Below are 25,890 nucleotides of genomic sequence, written 5' to 3'. Positions count from 1 at the left end.
ACTATTCTCCTTTCTATCTTTTGCTTCTGTCTCCATTTTATTTCCCTCTGTCTCCCTGCATAGGTTCCCATCCCCATGCCATATTAGTTTAACTCCTCCCCAACAGCACTAGCAAACACTCCTCCTCGGACATTGGTTCCGGTCCTGCCCAGGTGCAGACCGTCCGGTTTGTACTGGTCCCACCTCCCCCAGAACCGGTTCCAATGCCCCAGGAATTTGAATCCCTCCCTGCTGCACCACTGCTCAAGCCACGTATTCATCTGAGCTATCCTGCAATTCCTACTCTGTCTAGCACCTGGCACTGGTAGCAATCCTGAGATTACTACTTTTGAGGTCCTACTTTTTAAATTAACACCTAGCTCCCTAAATTCGTCTCGTAGGACCTCATCCTGTTTTTTACCTATATCGTTGGTACCTATATGTACCACGACAACTGGCTGTTCACCCTCCCTTTTTAGAATGTCCTGCACCCGCTCCGAGACATCCTTGACCCTTGCACCAGGGAGGCAACATACCATCCTGGAGTCTCGGTTGCGGCCGCAGAAACGTCTATCTATTCCACTTACAATTGAATCCCCTATCACTATCGCTGTCCCACTCTTTTTCCTGCCCTCCTGTGCAGCAGAGCCACCCACGGTGCCATGGACCTGGCTGCTGCTGCTCTCCCCTGATGAGTCATCCCCCTCAACAGTACCCAAAGCGGTGTATCAGGGGGCCCCTGCACTACCTTCCTTGCACTGCTCTTCCTGTTGATCTTCCATTCCCTATTTGGCTGTGGACCCTTTTCCTGCGGTAAGACCAACTCGCTAATCATGCTATTCACGTCATTCTCAGCATCGTGGATGCTCCAGAGTGAATCCACCCGCAGCTCCAGTGCCGCAATGTGGTCTGTTAGGATCTGCAAGCGGATACACTTCCCGCAAACGTAGTCGTCAGGGACACCGGAAGCGTCCCTGACTTCCCACATAGTACAGGAGGAGCATAACACGTGTCCGAACTCTCCTGCCATGACTTAACCCCTAGATAAACTTAATATGGCAACAACAATGTTAAAAGGTTACTTACTGATATGGAAAAGAAGAAAAACTACTTACCAATCACCAGCCAATCACTTACCCCCTTGGCTGTGATGTCACCTTTCGATTTCTTTCTACTTCTTTTTTGCCTCCCCACTGCAGCTGCACCGGCTGGGGCCTTTGGTAGGCCTCTCGCCTCCCGAACTCCTCCTCCCGAACTCTCGCCTCTCGACACTTCCCGGACTGCTCACTGACGGGCCTTTGGTAGGCTTATCGCCTCCCGAACTCCTCCTCCCGAACTCCCGCCTCGCGACACTCCCCGGACTGCTCGCTGACGGGCCTTTGGTAGGCCTCTCGCCTCCCGAACTCTCGCCTCTCGACGCTCCCCGGACTGCTCGCTGACGGGCTGTTGGTAGGCCTCTCGCCTCCCGAACTCTCGCCTCTCGACACTCCCCGGACTGCTCACTGACAGGCATTTGGTAGGCCTCTCGCCTCCCGAACTCCCGCCTCTCGACACTCCCCGGACTGCTCGCTGTCGGGCTTTTGATAGGCCTCTCGCCTCCCGAACTCCCGCCTCTCGAACTACTGCCTCTTAACACTGCCCGGACTGCTCGCTGACGGGCCTTTGGTAGGCCTCTCGCCTCCCGAACTCTCGCCTCTCGACACTCCCCGGACTGCTCACTGACGGGCCTTTGGTAGGCCTCTCGCCTCCCGCCTCCCGAACTCTCGACGCTCCCCGGACTGCTCGCTGACGGGTCTTTGGTCGGCCTCTCGCCTCCCGAACTCTCGCCTCTCGACACTCCCCGGACTGCTCGCTGACGGACCTTTGGTAGGCCTCTCGCCTCCCAAACTCCCGCCTCTCGAACTCCAGCCTCTCGACACTCCCCGGACTGCTCGCTGACGGGCCTTTGGTCGGCCTCTTGCCTCCCGAACTCCCGCCTCTCGACACTCCCCGGACTGCTCGCTGATGGGCCTTTGGTCGGCCTCTTGCTTCCCGAACTCCTGCCTCTCGACACTCCCCGGACTGCTCGCTGACGGGCCTTTGGTCGGCCGCTCGCCTCTCGACGCTCCCCGGACTGCTCGCTGACGGGCCTTTGGTAGGCCTCTCGCCTCCCGCCTCTCGACACTCCCCGGACTGCTCGCTGACGGGCCTTTGGTAGGCCTCTCGCCTCCCGAACTCTCGCCTCTCGACATTCCCCGGACTGCTCGCTGAAGGGCCTTTGGTAGGCCTCTCGCCTCCCGAACTCCCGCCTCTCGACACTCTCCGGACAGCTCGCTGACGGGCATCTGGTGCACTTACCTGCGCTGATTTCCTTACCTGTGCCGATTTCCTTAACTCTCCAGAAGGTTTTTCTGCAGAGGCCACATACGCCGGCCAAAGAAGAACTGGAGTAACTCTCAGCTGGCCAAACATCCCTAAATGGCCAGAATTGGCTGAAAAGAAAATGTACTTAAAACACTGTAACTAACTGAGTTATGCTGGTGCAAATTGATTGGGGAAACTGTGGTTTTTTAAACTTTGGCCAAAAAAACGGCCTGCTCTAAAAGAACGGCGCAAATCACTGGGGAAAATTGAGCCCAATATAATAGCATCTTTTATCACTATTCTCTGAACTGTCATCAATTTGTCGATATCCTCTGAAAGGGAATTTGTCGCTAAACTAGTGTCAAAATTCAAACTCTGCCTGATCAATGATCTCCACAAGAGCACATGTTTGTTTTGACTTCAGTTCAAATATTTTTGTGTTGCATTGCAACATATGATTAGTCATCTTTACGACTATTCACTGAGTGATCAATAATCAACCTTAAATTCCTCAGAATTTTGTTATTTATGATAACTGGAAGGTAAGCCAAATGGTCCTCTGAGTTGCAAATTGTATAAGCTCAAAGCCCTCTGCAGCTACATTGTTCATTGCAGAGCGAGTCTTAACTATGTTTGTTTAGTTCATTTCAGTCTGTGATTGAGGCACTTGTACTTCCCCAGTCTTTACTTTTACTTTCTGTACACAACAGAAATCATTGGGCCAGAATTTGTGGTGGGTAATAACAGTGAACTAACAGCGTTCGCTGTAACTATCCCTTTGAAACTGACCCCAACTTCGTAAGCATCTGAACACGTAAGCATGTGAGCACCTGAAGGTGCAGTCAGTCATTTACTGCTCTAACACTGGCTGCACTGTGATCACCCCCCCCACCACCAAACCCTTCGCCCCCACTGTAAAGTCCTTACACAATACCACAAATCCACACGAGGCACATTCTATGGACAAGGTCACTCCATGACCTGAACCTTTATTCACAGGACCAAGAAGTGATGACCCTGCGTGGGACCTCCCTTTTTATACCTGGAGGACCAGGTGAGGAGTGTCTCCCATAAGCTCACCCCCTGTGGTCAAGGTGTGCATTTCTTACGTATATACAGTATTGCAGTGTTGTTACATAAAGGTTACATACATGACATCACCTCCCTCTCAACATCTTATTGTGATCATAGGTTAAGTCTCTCGGGTGGTCTGCGCTCTCTCGTGGAGCACCACAGTTGGGGCTCTGGTTGTTGAGCCTTGGTATGCGTGTCTGTCACCTGTCGTGATTCCAACCTGTCCAGGCTGACCGCAGGGACTGTGCATGCTGCTGAATGTTCTTGTTGCTCGTTCACTGACGGTGGTGTGAACACCATCTCATGAACTTCCTCAGGTTCCTCAGTGTCCATGCTGAACCTTTTTTTTTTTACTTGGTCCAGGTGCTTGCGGCATATCTGCCCATTGTTAAGTTTAACCACTATGTCCCCTCTTTGTCTATTATGGTATCCTCAAGCCATTTGGGCCCCAAAGTGTGATTGAGAACAAATATGGGGTCATCAATTTCTATACATCTCCCCCTTGAGTTTCGGTCATGGTACTCGTTTTGGGACTGGCGCGTGTCCTCAACAATGTCAGACAGGATTGGATGAATGAGGGACAGCCGAGGTTTGAGTGTTCATTTCATGAGTAGCTCCGCGGGCAGGACCCCCGTGAGCGAGTGCGGTCAGGACCTATAGGACAGCAGGAGGCGCTATAGGTGGCATTGAAGGGAGAATCCTTGAATCCGGAGCATGCCTTGTTTTATAATTTGGACCGCATCTTCCGCCTGGCCATTGGAGGCTGGCTTGAACGGTGCTGTCCTGACATGCTTAATGCCATTACCCGACGCGAACTCCCGGAATTCGTAGCTTGTGAAACATGGGCCATTATCGCTAACAAGGATGTCCGGCAAGCTGTGGGTCGCAAAGACCGCACGCAGACTTTCCACGGTGGTGGATGTCGTGCACTAATTCAAAATGATGCACTTGATCCATTTCGAGTACGCATCAACCACAATGAGAAACATTTTTCCCATGAACAGGCCCGCATAGTCTACGTGAATACGTGACCATGGCCTGGTGGTCCAGGGCCACGGGCTGAGCGGGGCCTCCCTGGGGGCATTACCCAGCTGGGCACACGTTGTGCACCTGCGAACACAGTGTTCCAGGTCTGAATCGATTCCCGGCCGCCATACATGTGACCGGGCAATGGCCTTCATCAGCACGATGCCTGGGTGCTCGCTGTGGAGTTCCCTGATGAATGCTTCCCTGCCCCTCTGGGGCATGACTACCTGGCTGCCCCATAGTAGGCAGTCGGCTTGGATGGAGAGCTCATCGTCTGTCTGTGAAACGGTCTGACCTCCTCAGGGCATGCTCCATGTGCAGGCGCCCAATCCCCAGTCAGGACACATTTCTTAATCAGGGATAGGAGGGCATCTCTGTTGGTCCAGATTTTGATCTGGCAGGCTGTGATGGGGTGCCTGCGCTGTCAAAGGCATTGACAGCCGTGACCATCTCCGCGCTTTGCTCCGCTGCCCCCTCAGTGCTGGCCAGTGGAAGCCTGCTGAGCGCATCAGCGCAGTTTTCGGTTCTGGGCTGGTGCCGGATGGTGTAGTCATACGCAGCGAGCGTGAGAGCCCATCGCTGTATGCGAGCTGATGCTTTGGCATTGACAGCCTTGCAGTCTGACAGCAGGGATGTTAACGGCTTGTGGTCCGTTTCTAATTTGAACCTCCTGCCAAAAAGGTACTGATGCATCTTTTTCACCCCACATGCGAGTGCTTCCTTCTCAACCATCCCATATCCCCGTTCAGCTTGAGAGAGCGACCTGGAGGCAAAAGCCACAGGTTGTAGTTGGCCCTCAGCGTTACCCTGCTGCAACACGCACCCAACCCCATAGGACGATGCATCACATGTCAGAACCAATTTCTTACGGGGGTCGTACAGAGTCAACAACTTATTTGAACAAAGTAGGTTCCGCGCCCGATTGAAAGCCCGTTCCTGACAGTCCCCCCAAAACCAATCGCAACCCTTACACAGGAACACGTGTAGCGGCTCCAACAATGTGCTTAAGTTCGGCAGAAAGTTCCCGAAATAGTTCAACAGTCCCAGAAATGAACGCAACTCCGATGTGTTGCAGGGCCTAGGTGCTCGTCGAATTGCTTCCATTTTTGGATTCGGTGGGCCGCATCCCATCTGCAGCAACCCTCCTGCCCAGAAACTCGACCTCAGGAGCCAAAAACACACACTTAGACTTCTTGAGTCGCAGGCCTACCCGGTCCAGTCGGCATAGCACCTCCTCCAGGTTGTGGAGGAGGTGTCACGACCCGTGTTCCTCAGTGTCACGACCTGTGATGAGGATGTCATCCTGAAGTACGATCGTTCCGGGAATAGATTTGAGCAGGTTTTCTATGTTTCTTTGACAAATCGCGGCCGCTGACTGAATGCCAAACGGACACCTGTTGTAAACAAACAGTCCCTTGTGCGTGGTGATGGTGGTCAGTAGTTTAGATTCGTTGGCCAGTTCTTGGGTCATGTCGGCTGAAGTGAGGTCCAACTTGGTGAACAGCTTGCCACCTGTCAGAATGACAAAAAGGTCCTCCGCTCTTGGGAGCAGGTATTGGTCCTGTAGGGACACCCGGTTGATAGTGGCCTTGTAATCGCCACAGATCCTGACCAAGCCATCCATGTTTAGGACAGGAACGATGGGGCTCGCCCAGTCGCTGAATTCAACGGGCGAGATGATGCCCTCTCTCAACAACCGGTCCAAGTCGCTCTCAATTTTCTCCCGCATCACATACGGCACCGCTCTGGCTTTGTGGTGCACTGGTCTGGCGTCTGGGGTGATGTGTATCACTACTTTGGTACCTTTGAACGTCCCGACGCCAGGTTGAAATAGTGACTCAAATTGCTGTAGGACCTGTGAGCATGAAATTCGCTCCATAGATGACATGGTGTGCACATCCCCCCATTTCCAGTTCATCTCAGCTAACCAGCTCCTCCCCAACAGTGCGGGACCATTGCCCAGGACAATCCAGAGCGGCAGCCAGTTCACTGATCCATTGTGTGTGACCGCCAACATTGCACTGCCTAGCACTGGAATGATTTCTTTGGTGTACGTTCATAATTGCGTCTCAATGCGTTCTAGTTTGGGTCTGCTGGCTTTAAGTGGCCACAGCTTTTCGAATTGTTGAACACTCGTGAGTGACTGGCTGGCCCCCGTGTCCAGCTCCATGCATACAGGGATGCCGTTTAATCGGACTTTCATCATCATAGGTGGCATTTTGGTATATGAGCTGTGAATGTTTGCCATATGAACCCGCTGAACTTCAGCGTCCATTGATTTGCCCCAAGCGTCATCCTGCCTCGCAGACCCCTCATCTGGTTCACCCGCCTCGAATATTAGCCTGGTTACAGGCTTTCTGCACATTCTGGCTAAATGGCCACTGAGGTTACAATTTCTGCAGACGAACTGTTGAAACCTGCAAGTTCTGGCAGCATGTCTGCTCCCACACCTCCAGCATGAACTGAGATTCCCATTGCTGTGAACAAAAGAGCTGTTACCAGGCATTCCTCACTGATTGTCCCTTTGACTGCTCTTGAGCCCCTGTTAGTGGGTGTCAATGGCCCCATCCCGGGCCGCATTGTCCACTGGGGAGGGCGTAAATGTCTGTTCAGCGTGCCATTGTCTCTGTTGGAGACTTACTCTTAGGTCTATTGCTGCCTGGGGTGTGTCGAACTGCCCTTGCCTGCCTGCAGGGCTCTGTGTCGCATTTATGATATTGACTCACTGATCCATCGCCATGTTGGAGGCAGGATTGCGCGCATATATTATCTTGGTTTCCCCCTCCCCCGCCATAAAAGTCTGAGCCATCAACGCCGCCACTTCCAAGGTCAAGTCTTTGGTCTCAATTAGCTTTCTGAAAATCCCAGTATGACCGATGCCCTCAGTAAAGAAATCCCTTAGCATCTCCCCCCTGTAGGCGTCTGTGAACTTACAGAGGCTGGCCAAGCGCCGGAGGTCCGCAACGAAATCCGGTATGCTCTGTCCTTCCCGACATCGTTGGGTATGGAATCTCTGTCGGGCCATGTGTACGCTGCTCGCTGGTTTGAGGTGCTCACCGATTAGTTTGCTGAGCTCTTCAAAGGTTTGGTCCGCCGGCTTCTCGGGTGCGAGCAGGTCTTTCATGAGCGCGTAAGTCTTAGATCCTCAGCTGGTCAGCAGATGAGCCCTTCGCTTGTCGGCCGTTGCGTCTCCTAGCCAGTCCTTCATGACAAAACTCTGCTGGAGCCTCTCAATGAAATCGTCCCAGTCCTCACCAACACAGTACCTTTCATCTGTGCTGCCGGTGGCCATTCTCGTGGGTCGTTGATTCCCGTTTCTCGTCGCCAATGTAAAGTCCTTACACAATACCACAAATCCACACAAGGCACATTCTATGGACAAGGTCACTCCATGACCTGAACCTTTATTCACAGGACCAAGAAGTGATGACCCTGCATGGGACCTCCCTTTATATACCTGGACGACCAGGTGAGGAGTGTCTCCCACAAGCTCACCCCCTGTGGTCAAGGTATGCATTTCTTACGTATTTACAGTATTGCAGTGTTGTTACATAAAGGTTACATACATGATACCCACCCCATAGCTGACAATCAGTGTAATCAGTGAAACTGACAACAACTTGGGCTTTTCTGTGGTAATATCGCTGTTAAATACACCATTAAAAGTTAGGCCTTGTTGGATTAGATGTAACTGGGATTTTAACAGCGTATTGACTGGTAACCAAATGTTATGGCCTTGAAAAACTAATTTTATTTTTGTGGAGTGTCAAATTTCTCCATTATGATAAAAACAATGTTTTTAAAAACTTTTAAAAATGTATATTTTATTAAAGTTCATGTTTATTTCAGGTTTACCTTATCTCATATGAGAACCCCAATTTTTGATTTGTTCTCTGTAACATTTTTTAAAAGTTCAAATAAAAGCAGCTTCTTCATTTCCTGGTTCCCTGCCTGAGAGAATTCTGCATTGTGATTGGCTGCTTTGACAGCTTGTTGACATCACAGCATCGCGCACTCGGGATTCCCCATTATAATATGCTGAAATCAGCAGAGCAGGTTTCCAGTCGTCTTGGGTAATCCTTGCCACTGGACCAAGACCTAGCTCTGTCAGGCCCGTGTGGTGGCTGGTGTGCAACCGCCACCACACGTCAAAAAAATCCACGCACAGGCATCTTCCAACCTTCAGGATGTAGTTCAGGATCTGGAATTTTAGGTCCTTCATTGGAACACCTGTGAACTTATCCTTTTTTGGCGTGAATGCAAGTCATCCTCGTTTTGAGGGACTGCCTATGATGATGATGCTGAAATCACTTACGCATTGAAAAAGACAAACTTCTCGCCACAGAGATCACAAGATCTTTGTGGGCATCTTTCTTCGGGGCCAGCAACAAATACATGGATGAGTTCAGCTCCAACAACACTCAAGAAGCTCGACACCATCCAACACAACGCAGTCTACTTGATCGGCACACCATGGCAGTAGTGTGTACCATCTGCAATATGCACTGCAGCAACTCGCCAAGGCTTCTTCGGCAGCACCTTCCAAACCCGTGACCTTTACCACCTAGAAGAACAAGGGCACCAGGAGCATGGGAACAGCATCGCCTCCAAATTCCCTTCCAAGTCACACAACATCCTGACTTGGAAATATATCGCCGTTCCTTCATAGTCGCTGGCTGAAAATACTGGAACTCCCTTCCTGACAACACTGTGGGAGGACCTTCACCACACGAACTGCAACAGTTCAAGAAGATGGCTCACCACCATCTTCTCAAGAGCAATTAGGGATGGGCAATAAATGCTGGCCTTGCCAGTGATGTCCACATCCCGTGAATGAATAAAAAAAAAATCTACCCTCATCAACTCTCTCTGTTACTTCATCAAAGAACACCTGCATACAATATCTACACAGTTATGTACTGTAAGAGGTTAATCCCATCTCATCTCATCTCATAGTGTCATGCAAGTCAATTCCCACTTACCAGGCAGCAGTCTTGATGCATTTATTTTAAGGCAATCCCACTATGCCCCCATTATTTGATCCACAAGGATGAGTGCAAGATAGGCTCCTTGAAGTCCAAGGCTACCTTCTTCAAACCTAGCTCATGACACTTGTATGATAGCTGCAAAACACTGTTGAGCACAGGTACAATGAGTTGCCGCAACTATAAGTATCATTATGGAACATACATAGGCAGGTTGAAGCAGTGCTTCACATGGCAAAAAAATAGATGGGAGATATGGAGAAATTTTTTTACACAGCGAGTTGTTATGATCTGGAATGTACTGCCTGAAAGAATTACTGAGGTAAGCTCATTTTTAACATTTTTGTTTAAGGTTAGCTTCCTCCTGTGATACAGAATTAAAAACATGATCAATCATGAGAAAATATCACAGTTAAATTTTGTAATATTTGCACTGATTGTAATCTTTCAACTTAGGAAATCATCCAAGTAAACATGATTTTCATTTCACATTGATCATCTGTGAATTTAACCTAAGCAGATGGCGTCAACTCATCTTTGTCTGTCTACCATTGAATCTAAAAGATTGCATGAAATGTACTTAGTAATTTCATCATAGCAGAAAATTTTAGTGTGCTTGTGCAGAGATATGGAAGGGCAATCAAACTTATTATTTAACTGAAGAAAGATTACAAAGTGCTGCAGTACAGCGGGACCTAGGGGTACTTGCGCATGAAACACAAAAGGTTAGTATGCAGGTACAGCAAGTGATCAGGAAGGCCAATGGAATCTTCGCTAAAGCCAGTTTTCAGCACACAATACACATGCTCTGAAAATCAGTTTTTCAAATCTGTTACACTCTAGCTCCAGCTTGACAGATCCTCCATATCTCGGGATCGAGGACACTTGCATGGGCAAGATTGCGGTATTTACCTATATCTTGCCCAGCAAATGTCCTCAAAACTCTTGTGCCTAATAAAAGCAGGCGCATAGCCTACTTTTACAGGTGTAAGAGTTTTAAAACATACAAAAACATAATTAAATTGAATTTTAAAAACACATTTTATCATTTAAAAACCCTGCCCACTGAGGTAAGTTTATTTTAAACCATAATTTAAAAAGTTTTTTTTTTAAATCAGAATTTTTTTTTCTAAGACATGTATTAACTTTAATTTCAATTAATTTTAATTATGTAAGGTGTGTTTTTTTTTATTATGGTGTTTAGTGTGTTTGGTTTTCTTCTCATTAATAGCAATGAGAACTCGTAGATACGGAGTTCTCATTGCTATTAATGAGAATGCTGTGGAATACTGTACCTGATTGGCTGAGCAGTCACACATGACTGCACCTTCTGCGTGGGAACCTGGAGGACAGGAGCGCGGAAATAGAAGGCCTCCCCAACGGAATCCCATGCTCCTCCGGGACCACCAGGTAAATTGTAAAAATTCTCCGTTCAGAGGCTTTCGTCCAAAAGAAGCCTCTGACCGGAATTTCAGGGCCAATATATTCGTTCTTGGGATGTGGGTGTTGCTGGATAGGCCAGTATTTATTGCCCATCCCTAATTGCCCTTGAGAAGGTGGTGGTAAGCCGCCTTCTTGATCCGCTGCAGTCTGTGTGGTGACTAGTCCAGGCCTTTGGTATATTAGTCCAGGAACATAACCACTATGCTGCCATTCCATCTAGAATACCCACTCAGATCCCCAGCCAGATGTTGCTTAAATGATTCCTAGGTTTTCATCTCCATTGCCCCTACCTGGAAGTTCATCTTCCTCAGCCTAATGCCCATGTGCTCCGAGGTCTGGGCCATTCGGCAGAAGTACAGTGATCCATCGTACCAGGTCTGTGTCCGCTTTGTACATGATGTGCATTTCTGGAACTGAGATTGGGGCGGGGCAGGAGGAGATTATTGCTTGTGAGTCTGTCAGCGGTATTAAAATACTTTGCAGAAATTATGTCACAAGCTTTCCGTGTCATTGTCCTACTTTACGTTAGTCGTGGATCAGGTTAGGAATGTCCATATAAACAGGGCATTAGAAGTTGCTAGGCTGCACTAAAAGCCAAAGCTGTTTTGCAGAATTTATTGATATACTTAACTTATAGCAATTTACACTTTGCTCCCCTACAGTTGCCTGCACTTTCTAGAAGTTCTGTCTAATGACCATGTGCACCAATTTCTGGGCCATTCAGTAACTTTTCTAAATACCAGAACATTTCGATGCCTGCTTTGGAGGAGCCATATTTCTGTTTCCACCTTCCCCGTTAGACAATGGATGCCACTTTTGGGGTCTAATTGTATTTGTGGTATTTGGAAGTAGTGAATGATAATAAGGAAGAACTTTGGGATGTGAGGAAAGGTAGGTAATATCGTCGGATGGGCCACTCACGTGTTCTTACCCTATTGGTCTTGACCTTACTGAGAAGCAATGCCCTCAGAGACTTCTTGAGGGAGACAATGATAGAGTTGCACAACATGCTGCAGGAACCTAACTCCAGGACAGTCACGCCACTGACAGTGAAAGTAATAGGTGCCAAGGGCTCTTTCCACAACACCACTGGGGACATCAGTAACCTCATCAAGCTGCAGTGCATTGCTGCATCAAGCAGGTCATTGATGCCTTTGATTATAAGACCAAGCAAGGACTTTCCACTTTCCACTTGAGCAACAGAGACCAACAGGAGGGAAGCCTAAACTTTGTTTTTTTTAGAATGGCGGGATTCCCAAAGCTCTACGCAGCCATTGATGGCATGCACACAGCCTTAAATGCTCCATGCATGAACTGCAAAGGCATTTTGAGTGTGTTACTACAAGTGATTGTCCACTTTCCTGGCAGCAGTCATGATGCATGAATATGACCGTGGTCTATCATGCCTTGTTAATTTGATGACATCCAGCAGGTCAAGAGCAGGATACTGGGAAGCCAAGGATCCTCGTTACTGCCATGGCCATGGTATCCCTCCAGTGGAGCACAGATAGAAGGAGGTGCATGCTACCATTGGATACATATTCGAGCACATATTATTAATTGCTGAAGCAGTGATTCCGACGCCTCGACGGGTAAAGAAAGAAAGAACTTGTGTTTATATACCGCCTTTCATGACCTCAGGGCATCACAAAACAGTTTACATCTAATAAAGTACTTTTTGAACTGTGGTCAAAATGTAATGCAGGAAACGCGGCAGTAAAATTGCGCACAACAAACTCCCACAAACAGCACTAGTTCAGTATTAACCCACCTGAGATTTTGAGAACAGTCCTGCTCTGCTGCATTCTACATAATAGGAAGGACATAATTGCACTAGAGAGGGTGCAGAGGAGATTTACTAGGATGCTGCCTGGAATGGAGAATCTTAGTTATGAGGACAGATTGGATAGGCTGGGTTTGTTCTCATTGGAACAGAGGAGGTTGAGAGGAGACCTCATTGAGGTATACAAAATATTGAGGGGCCTGGACATAGTGGATAGTAATGGTCTATTTCCATTAGTAGAGGGATCTATTATGAGGGGGCATAGTTTTAAGGTGGTTGGTGGAAGGTTTAGAGGGGATTTGACGGGGGGGGGGGTTTCTTTATGCAGAGGGTTGTGAGGATCTGGAACTTGTTGCCTGGACAAGTGGTGGATGCAAAAACCCTCGCCACTTTTAAGAGATGGTTGGATGGGCACTTGAAGTGCAGTAACCTGCAGGATTACAGACCTAGAGCTGGTAATTGGGATTAGACTGGATGACATTTTGTTGGATGGCACAGATATAATGGAAAGTACTGCAGGGAATAGAGTACGGCCAGGGTGATCTCCTGGACTAATTTCGATCGCCTGGATGGGTCGGAGAGGAATTTTCCCAGATATGTTCTCTCTAAATTGGCCTGGGTTTTTATCTGGTTTTTGCCTCTCCCAGGAGATCACATGGCTCCGGTTGAGATGGGGTGAAGTGTAGAATGTTTCAGTATAAAGGGTGTCGCAGTTGTGTGAGGCAGACTGATTGGGCTGGGTGCTCTTTGCCTTTCCGTCATTGTTCATAGGTTTATATGTAACCTTTAGGGCTGCTGACCAAGGGCCGTGCGGCTCTTTGTCGGCCTGCATGGACACGATGGGCCGAAATGGCTTCCTTCTGCGCTGTAAATTTCTATGTTTCTATAATCTGGCACTGAAAGAGGCATCCATACAGAGCAACTAGCACAAGAGGCTACTGGTGAGGAGATGGAGGGTGTTACTCGCTGTGGTGACAATGGCCTCCAAAGGTGAGAGTCAATCCTTTTGGACTGGCTGTTAATATTTACTTAAAAACGTGTGTAGCCTTAGTTACATGTATTATCTATTCGAGTGTAACATCTTTTTTTCCTCAGTCTTCGAAGATCCTTTATAGCGAATGGTCCAACTCGACTTCATTCCTTCAGCCCAAGGATCTCTTTCTGATTTTTGAAATGAAAGTGTAATGAATAAATTATGTCTTTCCTGAGCTTGTTTGCTACTGACACGGTCACATTAGTCCTTATTTTATTTTTGACTGTGTTTTGCCTGATGTATTTTTTTACCGGCTCCAAACCCTCAGCTGCTTTCAAGCTTCCCCCAGGTCCAGCTCCTCGACCGCTGATCGGGAACCTGTACACCCTGGACCTGAAAATGCTCCACAGGAGCCTGATGGAGGTGAGATGAGTTTATCTTGGTTAAGTTCTATTGTGTCAATGCACTCGAAAAAATTGTGGGACAAAGGCGATGAAAGAAACAGACTTGCATGTCCATTCTGAGCAATCGTGTATAGTGGGGCTTTACATGGTAGAATCAGTGTGATTATTCTAAGGTGATGAGAGGACAATATTTCCTCATCTGCTGAATAAAGTAAACTCATACTCTATTATTAATGCTTAATTATCTCCATCAATTTAAAGCACATTAAAGTCTGTGGAGGCTGTTGGTAAATTGTAGTTTCAATGAGTACAGGAGTGAGGGTGACGGGAGGAAGAGTTTTACAACAGACTCAGACTTTCAAGCACCGCACAGAGAGTGGAGACTTTCTGGCTGGGGGTTGGAAGGTTAGAGTTTAGAAGTAAAGCTTTGGGGGTAGATTTCTGACAGGAACAGGAGTAGGCCTTTCAACCCCTTTAGCCTGTTCCACTGTGTGATCTTTTGCAGCCACCTGAGAGGGCAGATAGGGCCTCGGTTTAAAGCCTCATCCAAATCTGAAAGACGACACATCCGGCAGTGCAGCACTCCCTCAGTTCTGCACTGAAGTATCAGCCTGCGTTATGTGCTCAAGTCCCTGGAGTGGGACTTGAACTCACAACCTTCTGATATAGGAGTGAGAGTGCTGACACTTCAGACACAATAAACACAGAAGTGCAGTACCTTATTTCACAAGATCTATGATAACTCAATGAACACCTTCATGAGGTCGCCCAATGAAAATTGCACTATGTACTTAATCCTATATTATTAAGGAAAGAAAGACTTGCATTTATATAGCACCTTTCACGACCTCTGAATATCCCAAAGTGATTTACAGCCAATTAAATACTTTTGAACTGTAGTCACTTTTGTAAGGTAGCAAATTACAACAATGCAATATATTACAATGTATTAAATGACATAGATTAGTTCATCATAGACACAAGACTAATAAACAATTTTTGAACCTTAGCTACGCTTCGTATAATGGTAGTATTGCAGAGCTATATTCACTGGGCAAGGTTGCAGTGCAGCTTAGTAGGTTCATATTCTGTGTGTCGCTGCCAAGTTTCAACATTCAACTATTCCTTTGAAGTCAAATTTAAATGACCTCTTTTTTAAGGAGGCTGGTAAATGTAGCATTGTCCTCCTCTGGGTACTCAGCCTCTCTTCTGAACAGGCCCTCGATGTGCCACCATCTACGGCTGTTGGTGCCGTCTGTGATCATTGTCTTCTTCCTTCAGTCAGAACTTTCTTGCCCTAACTTAACTATCCTTGCAAGAATGTTAACTCCCTGTACTGTACACTAAATGTACTCTCTGCTTTCAGAGATTTAAACTATTAACTAACAATTGTGACACACTTCGCAAGTTTTACATGTGATCAATTTAAAGCAACATTTCTTAATGATAGAACTTGTACTCTTAATACTTTCTGTTGGTGCAGAACTGCTTCAAAAGTTCCTCACAACTTCTTTGTAACTTGCTGTCCTTTCTAGAAAGTTTATTAATACTTTCCAGGAACCTTCTGAGTCAACTCAGAAAACCTGAGGGTAAAATTGGACAACGGCATGGGATGCAAAACAGGCGCTATCGCATTTGCCGACCGATATACGATATGCTCGATATTCAGTTCTATTGAATTCAATGGAATTGAATATTAAGGTGGGGGGTCTAATGGGCGACTGCTGTGATACCTTCTGTTTTGGGTCCCCAGTCACCCATGTCCAATTTCACCAACCCCTCTCTCTTTATAAACATAATTGCATTGATGGTATTTTTCTTATTCATTTTCAGTTATCAGAGCAATATGGGTCTGTGCTTACCATTCAGGTGGGACTGGGAAAAGTGGTGGTGCTCACGGGGTATGAAACGGTGAAGGAAGCTCTTGTGGACCGTGCGGATGAATTTGCAGAGAGAGCAAAGATCCCAGTTTTGGAAATGCAGGCAAATGGTTATGGTAATCTGCAGCTCTCTGCTTTCTTATGGAACACTGCAATTATATTTACTTATTAACTAAACAGATAAGTTATATCAGTCACTGTTGGAGCAGATTTTTGGACATATACTGGACTAGTATACGGGACCAAACATTTGTTTTATTTTCCCCTTTAATGAATTTTGTAAGGGACAATACTGATGCATTATGTTTATATAAAAAAAAAGTTAGACTTCAAGGTATGCTGGCCTTGAGTTATGGAGATAGGAAAGTGAGATAATGAACACTGGAGAGTTAAGTGCTGGGTATGTTTGTTTATACCGGTGCCAAAAGACCTGCACTTGTTTATACTGCCCTGTCACAATGCAGGATGGTTAATATCAAAAGCTTAGCCTTCGATAGTAACAGCTTTATAGTGCTAAAGCATGTGTTGTAAAGTGACGTAATTTGTAAGATAAAAGAACTTCACTGCAGATACCAATTTGAGAAGATGGTTCAAAGACAGGGGTCTTTAACACTTCTCCCAAAGCTTTGTCTCCGATTTAATAAACCTCTCTTTATATATTATACAGTCTCGGAAATATTTTTCCACAACAAAATGGTGTCACGAACAGGATACTGTCTGATCAGACGGGATCACTTAAGACAGTATCTGGAATCTGGTGTTAGAGACTGAAGAGAGAGGTGTACGGGCACGACGGGATAGTGTATAAGATATGAGTAAACAGATATCTGGAAGAGGCTGACTAACCAGTTTGGGTTGTCCCTTTAGTAAATAAGGTCGTTGCGGAAGGGAACTGATCGATCCAACCTAGAGCCGAAAACTCCGGTGGTAAGGAAACACGCTAGCTTTATTGCGAAGACAAAGGGTCTCCACAGAGTAGTCGTGGCCGTGAGTATTACAGAAACAAAAGGAAACGTCCGAGACTGGTGAACATGGAAGGTAAGGAAGGGAATGTAAAACGCGGGTTGCCCGGGTCATTAATTAATTCCTATCATTAATTGTAACTTGCGTAATTACGTAATGCCATAAAAAAGCTGATAGTGACTATCTTAAGTGACATATGGATCCAGACATAAGCTTTGTTGAATGAAGAGAGATTTTTGTGAGTGTCTATTTTGAATGAAGAGAGTACTCGAGTAATTTTGACTGTGGAATGAATGAAAGCCTGTTTTAAGAAGGTGTGGAGTTGCCTGCCTGTTTTAGCTCCACCCACTCTTTCCAAACAGAGTGAAATGTTGTTTTTTTAACCCTTCGTAGTGTTGTCCTGTATGTGGGAAGTTTAAGAAACTGTGAACCTTATGGTATTGCATTTTAAGTTAGAAACGAAGGTGTGGATATATTCGGATGATAAGTTACGGAGCTAGGAAATGCACAAAGGATAGGTTTGTTGAGTAAAAGATAAAAATACACGGTCCCGGTAGTAAAAAAAAAAAGAATTTGACACGCTCACTTACTTGTCGAAAGAAAACATGCAATTGGGTTGAAAGACATAAATTTAGTCCAGGAATGAGATAAAGAATGCCTTTTAAAACGCTCCCATTTTCCTTTGTGTAAAACCTTGACACGAAAGCTTCTAGCTCAGTAAAAAAAAAGTTTTAAATTTAGAAATACCTTCAGGGATCAGGTCAAACTCCTGGGCGAGTGGTGAGTTATCTGTGAAGGTGTAAAAGGGACTTTTGAAAAAGACTAAAACAGTAAGCTTTAGCAGTTTAGAAAAGAAAAAGATAAAGCAGGAAAAGGTCTCTGCCACGGGAACAGGAGGAGGGCAGAAAAGGGGGACTTGCCATAATTGTGGAAAACCGGGCCAGGGAATGCAAAGGGAAAGGCAGTGAAAAGCAATTAACATATTGTGGTAAGAAAGGGCACCTGGAAGCGACATGCTATGGTAAAAATGGCTATCCTAATAAGGCAAGGACCCTGTCAGAACAGGAATACCAGAAGTGGCAGGTGTACAAAGCCACCCTGTGATGTCCGGCGGCCCCTGTACAAAGTAAAAAGGAGGTAAGGATATATGTGTCTGCACTAGTAGGGGGCCGACAGTGTGAGATGCTAGTGGACACAGGAGCCTCAATATCCATTACCAATATGCCCCTTCCCGTCACCGACAAGAAGGCTCTGATAAACGGAATAGATGGACGGCCCACACTGGCCTACCTGAGTACCACCCAATTGGTGGAAATTGATAACTTATATATACCCATGAGATTTTACGTATGCAAGAATCATGAGGGAACAATATTGGGGAATGATGTAATGAGGGAATTTAAGGCCCTGATTGATTGCGGCAAGGGGAAACTGACATGGCCAAAGGCGGATGGCAGTAAGGGAGATTTAGGACAGATAGCCCACCATGTGGAAAGTATAGGTGTAGCTACAGCCACAAAAACTGACTGGCTTATCGGGACTGGAGGGTATGGAGGCATATGTGCCTCTGTGCCCGGGGTCTGGGCACAGACAAAATACTGGAAAGGCGAAGATGGATCCTATTAAAGTCCCTGGACCACCTCATAAACCACACCGACAATACCCTATAAGACCTGAAGCTAGAACAGCGGTTGTAGAAATAGTAAAAGGGCTAGTGGAAAAGGGTATCTTAAAAGAAACATCATTCTCCACACTAAACACACATTGGTAGAAATGTTAAACACAGGAAAACTGAGAACCGTATCTAATATGAGACGGGCAAAGTGGGAAGCAGTCCTCTTAACACCCAACAAAGCGGTAACCATAATTAGGGATGTAGGAAACAACCCCACAGAAGGTATGATGGGTGAAGGGGAACCCCACTTTTGCGAAGAGGTATGTGAGGATATCGAAGAGGATAGAATAAAAGACGCCCCCTTTCAAACCGCAAAACAAACCTTGTTTGTGGATGGCTCACGAAAATACGTAAAGGGACTACCTCGTACCGGATGGGCCGTAGTTAACCAGGATCTAGAGACAGTTGAATCAGGGCGAATTAATGGGGGGTCGTCAGCTCAAGTGGCAGAACTGGTAGCCCTCACCCGGGCACTGGAATTATCGGAAAATATGATTGTTAATATCTATACGGACAGTAGATATGCATTCGGGGTAGTACACGATTATATGACAGCATGGGGGAGAAGGATGGATAAAGACATAACTTACTAAATACCAGTTGATATCAGCTGTGAAAAAGATATTGGTTTAATTGAAAAAAAAAAGAATTTGAAGAGGTAAAAAAAAACACTCTCCATTGATAATGATTTTAAATTATTAAAATTAAGTCAGTGCCGCTGGGGCCCGAGACGAACAGAGAAGTATTGAGAAACTACACCAGGACACTTGTGAGGAGGAAATAGGTATGTGGATAAAACAGGGCGCAACGCAAGGGAAGGATAACGTTTGGAGACGAAACGACAAGGTAATGGCGCCTGAATGCATACAGAATACCTTATTGGAGTTGCATCGTGGCCTGTCTCCTTCAGGATGAGAAGCCATGACCGGGAGTCTTGGGAGAGATTGGTGGTGGAAAGGGATGGGGAGAGATATTGCCAAATATTGCCATCGATGCGTTACGTGCGCACAATATAATCCAGGCAGGCCCCATCAAAATTAAAATGGGACACCAGCCCCGTCCACGGGGGCCATGGGAACACGTACAAATTGATTTCACAGGTCCTTTGCCCCCATCCCATGGAAAAAGATATTGCCTAGTGATTATCGATCAATTTACCCGGTGGGTGGAAGCTTTCCCCACATGTGATTGCACTGCCTCAACAGTGGCAAGGATATTGACCGAGCAGGTGATTCCCCGATGGGGAGTGCCTCTTCAAATAGATTCCGACCAAGGCACCCACTTCACCGGAAAAATTGTAAAAACAATATGCCAGCTGATGGGCATAAAACAAAAATTCCACATCCCCTACCACCCGCAGAGTTCTGGAATGGTAGAGCGCATGAACCGTACCCTTAAGAACGCCCTGGCAAGGGCCATGCAAATGTCAGGAAAAACGTGGACAGAAGTATTACCCATTATATTGATGAAGTTAAGAGCCACGACAAACCGACAACCGGATTAACCCCTTATGAACTAATGACAGGAAGGGCGATGCAATTACCGGAGAACATCATAACAGGGGGGGCCGATGTAGGCCCATTAAAAGACAAAATAAAACGGTATGTTTTGGAACTAAGTACTCAATTAAAAGGGATGCGTAAATTAGTTAGGGACAATCAGGAAGAAAGAGACGAGGAAGCAGAGCTTACAAAGCTCCCTGAAGTCCCGTTGGCGGGAAGTCGCGTTATGGTAAGGGTCCTCCCGGGAAAACCGGGGTTTGCCCCAAAAATGGATAGGACCGTATGAGGTTATAATCAGCAGGGACACTTGTGCCTGCATTGATGTTAAAGGGAATGGACAATGGAAGCATCGGACCCAGCTTAAGGTTTTTGAACCAGCCGTTTAGCACACATATTAGTTGTTGTTGTTTGTCTATTTACAGATTGCCAGCGAGAGGTTCTTCAAGCAAGCCATACGGCCATTTTGCCTTTAATGAATTTGTTAATTGTTGAGTAATAAGATGATGAAACGATATATTGCGATCGGTGCGATTATCATAGTTCGTGTTAGGTCCGGCCTGCTAGCTAGACCGAAACGAGAGTTACATGTGAATACCTTTTTGTATATGTCTTATGTTTATGCGCAAAATGAGAACTTTTCCAGTTGCTGGGTATGTTCGCACATCCCCATACATAGCAAAGGAGGCATCCCCTTGAGGTCAATCTCCATTAACATCTCGGAAGTACCAGAGTGGGTAATGCGACAAAACGGCACAGGGGAAGTAAATGATACTTGGAACCAGAGTGGGGATAAAGAAACGTGGAGATCGGGGTGTTACCTTTTGGATGCATTTGACGGATGGTACCAGCCGGAATACAATAGGTCGGTACGACCCCCGTTCCTGGTTTTGACCAACACCTCAGGAGTTGGAAGGCCCACCGCTGACATTTGTTTCACTAGAGACCTGACCGGTGAGGAAACATGTTTTGTAGCAGGATATACTTTAACCTCGCCAGGTGGAACATAATAGCCAGCGAAACAACAAACCAGGGGTTCTTTAAAATAGAAGGTTTGAAGAATCAGACAAGTAGCCAGAACTGGGACCCTAAGATTAGGTGGCGACGGGGGCTGAGAGAGAGATTGGGATCGAATCTAACAGCATACAATGGCACTTATTTTGTGTGCGGGCATAAGGCCTACCCCTGGTTGCCTCAGAACTGGAGGGGGTCCTGTTATTTGGGATATGTGGTCCCTTTTGTCAGACGGGTATGTACTTTAACAGAAGTACAGACACCAGATCGACTAAGACGAGATCTTACCCCGGTAGAGAGGCTATTTGGGGTCATGATGCTCCCATTCGGGATAGGACGCACCATGGATGAATTACGTAACCTAGAGAGGGTACTGGAACAGATAGTTAACGACACTGCTGAAGCAATAGAGGGCATAACGGCTGAAATGGTAGCCATACGCACAATGGTAATCCAGAACCGAATGGCCCTAGATTATATACTAGCACAAAGTGGGGGCACATGTGCCTTAATTGGAGCTGAATGTTGCACTTACATTCCCGATAATTCAGAAAACATAACCAACCTCGCTGATCACATAAGAAGGGAGGTAAAGAAGTTATCCACGACAGCAGGAGGATCTGGCTGATTTGACTGGCTGTTAGGGGGAATCCTGGGGGTCCTATCTTATGCATGGAGTAATTGTTCTGGTTGTAATAATAATTACTTGCTGTCTGATTATCGGGTGTTTTAATATCTGCTGTAAAGTTATGATGGCTCGACTGATGCCAGTAACCAGTGTAATCGCCGAAGAAGATGCACACCTGATGGAAATACCTGAAGACACCATGGATGAAGAAACAGACGACGATGACACCGACCACTATCTTTGAAGGGTAGCTTAGAGCTACTGGCAAGGTGGACATACGGAACATCAGGGAAGTAACATACGCCAAAGGACGAATATATGACAATATGATACTATCATTGTGGTCATCTGGATTTCATGAACATCATCCAGGACCAAAAGGAGGAATATTGTTGGAGCAGATTTTTGGACATATACTGGAGTAGTATACGGGACCAAACATTTGTTTTATTTTCCCCTTTAATGAATTTTGTAAGGGACAATACTGATGTATTATGTTTATATAAAAAAAAGTTAGACTTCAAAGTATGCTGGCCTTGAGTTATGGAGATAGGAAAGTGAGATAATGAACACTGGAGAGTTAAGTGCTGGGTATGTTTGTTTATACCAGTGCCAAAAGACCTGCACTTGTTTATACTGCCCTGTCACAATGCAGGATGGTTAATATCAAAAGCTTAGCCTTCGATAGTAACAGCTTTGTAGTGCTAAAGCATGTGTTGTAAAGTGACGTAATTTGTAAGATAAAAGAACTTCACTGCAGATACCAATTTGAGAAGATGGTTCAAAGACAGGGGTCTTTAACACTTCTCCCAAAGCTTTGTCTCCGATTTAATAAACCTCTCTTTATATATTATACAGTCTAGGAAATATTTTTCCACAACAGTCACAAATTTAGCTAGCCAGTTACAAAGTCCAGCTTGGGCTCCACAAAGAAATGCTAGCACAGTGAGCCAGTTGCTATGGGAGCAGTAGCACAGAGAGAAGTCACATTCATTGTAAAAAGTGCGGGAGAGACCAGATCTAGGAGCCATAAATATAAGATAGTCACTAATAAATCCAATCGAGAATTCAGGAGAAATTTCTTTACCCAGAGTGGTTAGAATGTGGAACGCGCTACCACATGAAGTAGTTGAGGCAAATAACATGGATGGATTTAAGGGGAAGCTCGATAAGCACATGAGGGAGAAAGGAATGGAAGGTTATGCTGATAGAGTTGGATGAAAAGGTGCATAAACACCAGATAGACCTGTTGGGCCAAACAGCCTGTTTCTGTGCTGTACATTCTATGTAAATTACTACCACCAGGGCAACTAAACTGAAATCATTCAAACAAATGAAGGGTTCAATTCATATATTAGAACCTCGATGCCCTCCCACTCAGTTCCTGGATTCACTGAAAAAAGGAAAGTCATTTTCCATTTGATGCGCATTCTAGGTATTTCTTTTGGACATGGGGAGTCATGGAAACAGATGTGAAGATTTGCTTTAATGACCCTACGTAATTTTGGAATGGGCAAGAAGACAATTGAAGACAAAATTACAGAGGAAGCTAAATTTCTGGTGAACGAAATAAAATCTCACCAAGGTTAGATGTTTTATTTCATTCTATAATTTTGTTCTGGTTGACATTTTGGCATACAATTTGCTTAAGTGCTATTTGCAGGAGCATACAGTTCTGTTTTTATTTCATAATTCTAACATTCTGGTCACTGGAATGTCTGCCCGGTGGATGAACCCATTGTCTCACAGCCTGGCAAACATTTCTGGGACTCTGGATGTTAGACTGAAACAGGTGACCAGCTAGCTCATCATCTTCTCTGAGCCCGATCCTGACTCACCTAGCATCTACCCATGCACAATTCCAGCAGCAACCACTGTAAGGTAATCAGGAACAGGAACCCTGGCTGATTTTCTCCTCCCTTACCGGCCAATTGTATCACCTATATCGCAGAAGAGCTGGGCAGTTAGCTCCGGTGTCCAGGCCAATATTTCTCCCTCAACCAAGATCAATAAAACAGATTACCTGGTCATAATCATATTGTTGTTTGTGGGACTTTGCTGTGCAGAATTTGGCTGCCGCGTTTCCTACATTGCAGCAGTGACTACCCTTCAACAAGTGCTTCAGTGGCTGCAAAGCTCCTTGAGATGTCTTGAGGTTGTGAAAGGCATGATATAAATGGAAGTTCTTCCTTTCCTTATTTCTCCTGTTCTGGAAAAGATCATTACAAAGCAAAACATGGGATCTTTCTGGTCTGTGTGACTTAAAAACAGGAACTGGGTCATCCGAAGAATTTGAAGGAATTAAAATGTATCTCCATTCTGTTTGCAGACTAACATTAAATTATATGTTGATATGTTTTTGTTGACAGACCAGCCCTTTGATACAACATTGCCGATCACCTCTGCCATGGCCAACATTATCTGCTCTATAGTTTTTGGAGAACGGTTTGACTATGAGGACAAAATATTTCTTACTGTAACAAAGCTGATACGTGAAAATTTTAGTCTTCTTGGAACTTCTAGAGTCCAGGTATACGTTCAATGTTACAATAGACTTTAGATTTGTGTTTAAATATTTTGAATGGCAAATTAACCATTATACTGTTGCTAGGTCCAAAACACTTTCTGGGCCAGGCCATGTTTAAATATTTCCAGTTCATAAGTTAAAAATTAATACTGTTACATTAATAAAAATCGAATGTCAAAGTACTATTATAATATTACTTATTAATCTAACTCCCTAAGACACTTACCACGGCATGTTTAAACTGTGTACTGCAGAGCTTTGGGCCTGTAAGATTAGATTATGTTCATTTGTTCAACCATCCCTCACCTCCACCATTGATGCCTTCATGCTCAGCAAAACCTTTGATATCTCCCATTCCTGTTGTTACTCCGGAACGGCCTCCTTTTCAATTTATCGAGTTCAAAATCCGCAAATTTGTGCGGCCTGATGTGCAATCTTGAGCATACCTCGCACGCAACTGGATTAGCCATCCCTCGCCAGAGCTGGCTCGATCACGTCAAGCTTTAGCGGGCCTCCTATTATCTATTAACAGCTGCCTCTTTCAACCTTTCCTCCCTGGTCATCACCACTCCCTCCCCGACCCCTCACTTCCAATAGCAAATGTGAGGAACTCATGGATGTCTTTATCATGTATTCAACTGTCATTATAACCCATGTATAAACTGACCTACGTTGTACACCGTGAGAACATTGACCACGAGGTGGTGAACTTGTGGGAGACACTCCTAACCTGGACTTTCAGGTATAAAAGGGGAAGCTCCACCCATCTTCATCACTTCAGTGCTGGCTAATAAAGGTTACTGGTCACAGAGTGACTTTCTCTCAAGTATGGGCCTCGTGTGCATTTATACTGTATAGTAAGGACATATTATTGGCGATGAGAAATCGGGATTTAAACCACGCGAGCATAACCACTAGCAGCACAGAAGAGAGGTACTGTGTTGGTGATGATTGGGACGATTTTATTGAGAGACTACAGCAAAGTTTCGTCACTAAGGAATGGCTGGGACAGGATTCGTCCGACAAACGCAGGGCTCATCTCCTGACAGTTTGTGGATCCAGGACGTACTCCCTGATGAAGGACCTTCTGGCGCCAGAGAAGGCGGCGGACAAGACTTTTGAAGAGTGCAGTAAGTTGATCGGGGAACACTTTAAACCGGCGAGCAGCATGCACATGGCGAGACAGTTTCACCCGCACTGGCGGCAAGAAGGGCAAAGCGTTCCAGACTTCGTGGCAGACCTCCGGTGACTGGCAAGCCGATGTAAGTTCCCAGATGCATGCAGAGCGGAGATGCTGCGAGACTTTTTTATTGAGGGCATCGGGCACGCTGGGGTTTTCAGGAAACTGATTGAGACCAAAGACTTGACCCTGGAAACGGCGGCTTTGATGGCCCAGACATTTGTCTCAGGGAGGAAGAGACCAGAATGATGTTTGACAAAAATCTTGGTTTAAATGCGGCAAACAACTAGAGTGTCAACATTGTTAACGCGGCACACAGTTCTCCAGGCAGACAGGGACAATTGGATGTGCTCGAGCATGCAGTCGAACCCAAAGGGGGAAGTCAACAGAGACAATGGCTAGTCGAGCAGCGATTCATGCCATCGCAAGGGATAATGCGGCTAGTAATGGGGCAATCAACACCTGTCAATGGTGCGCTTAAGGACAGTTACAGAGACAGTCAGAGACGATCGAC

The 25,890-nt window shown here is 45.9% G+C and overlaps 1 protein-coding gene across 1 annotated transcript in view; it reads left to right on the top strand.

Annotated features, from left to right (window-relative positions):
• Positions 1-25,890, top strand: part of LOC139281618 (uncharacterized) — a 123,293-nt gene that overhangs the window by 32,165 nt on the left and 65,238 nt on the right. Inside the window, exons 11-14 of the mRNA XM_070901765.1 lie at positions 10,251-10,311; positions 11,118-11,225; positions 15,844-16,006; positions 24,039-24,199. Coding sequence (XP_070757866.1) covers positions 10,251-10,311; positions 11,118-11,225; positions 15,844-16,006; positions 24,039-24,199 — 493 coding nt within the window. The remainder of the gene's footprint in view (positions 1-10,250; positions 10,312-11,117; positions 11,226-15,843; positions 16,007-24,038; positions 24,200-25,890) is intronic.

The sequence above is a fragment of the Pristiophorus japonicus genome, chromosome 15 (genome assembly GCF_044704955.1).
Source record: "Pristiophorus japonicus isolate sPriJap1 chromosome 15, sPriJap1.hap1, whole genome shotgun sequence".
In the NCBI taxonomy this organism is placed as follows: Eukaryota; Metazoa; Chordata; class Chondrichthyes; family Pristiophoridae; genus Pristiophorus; species Pristiophorus japonicus.
Note: the sequence above shows the minus strand (reverse complement) of the source record. Positions and strands in the feature narration are given on the sequence as shown.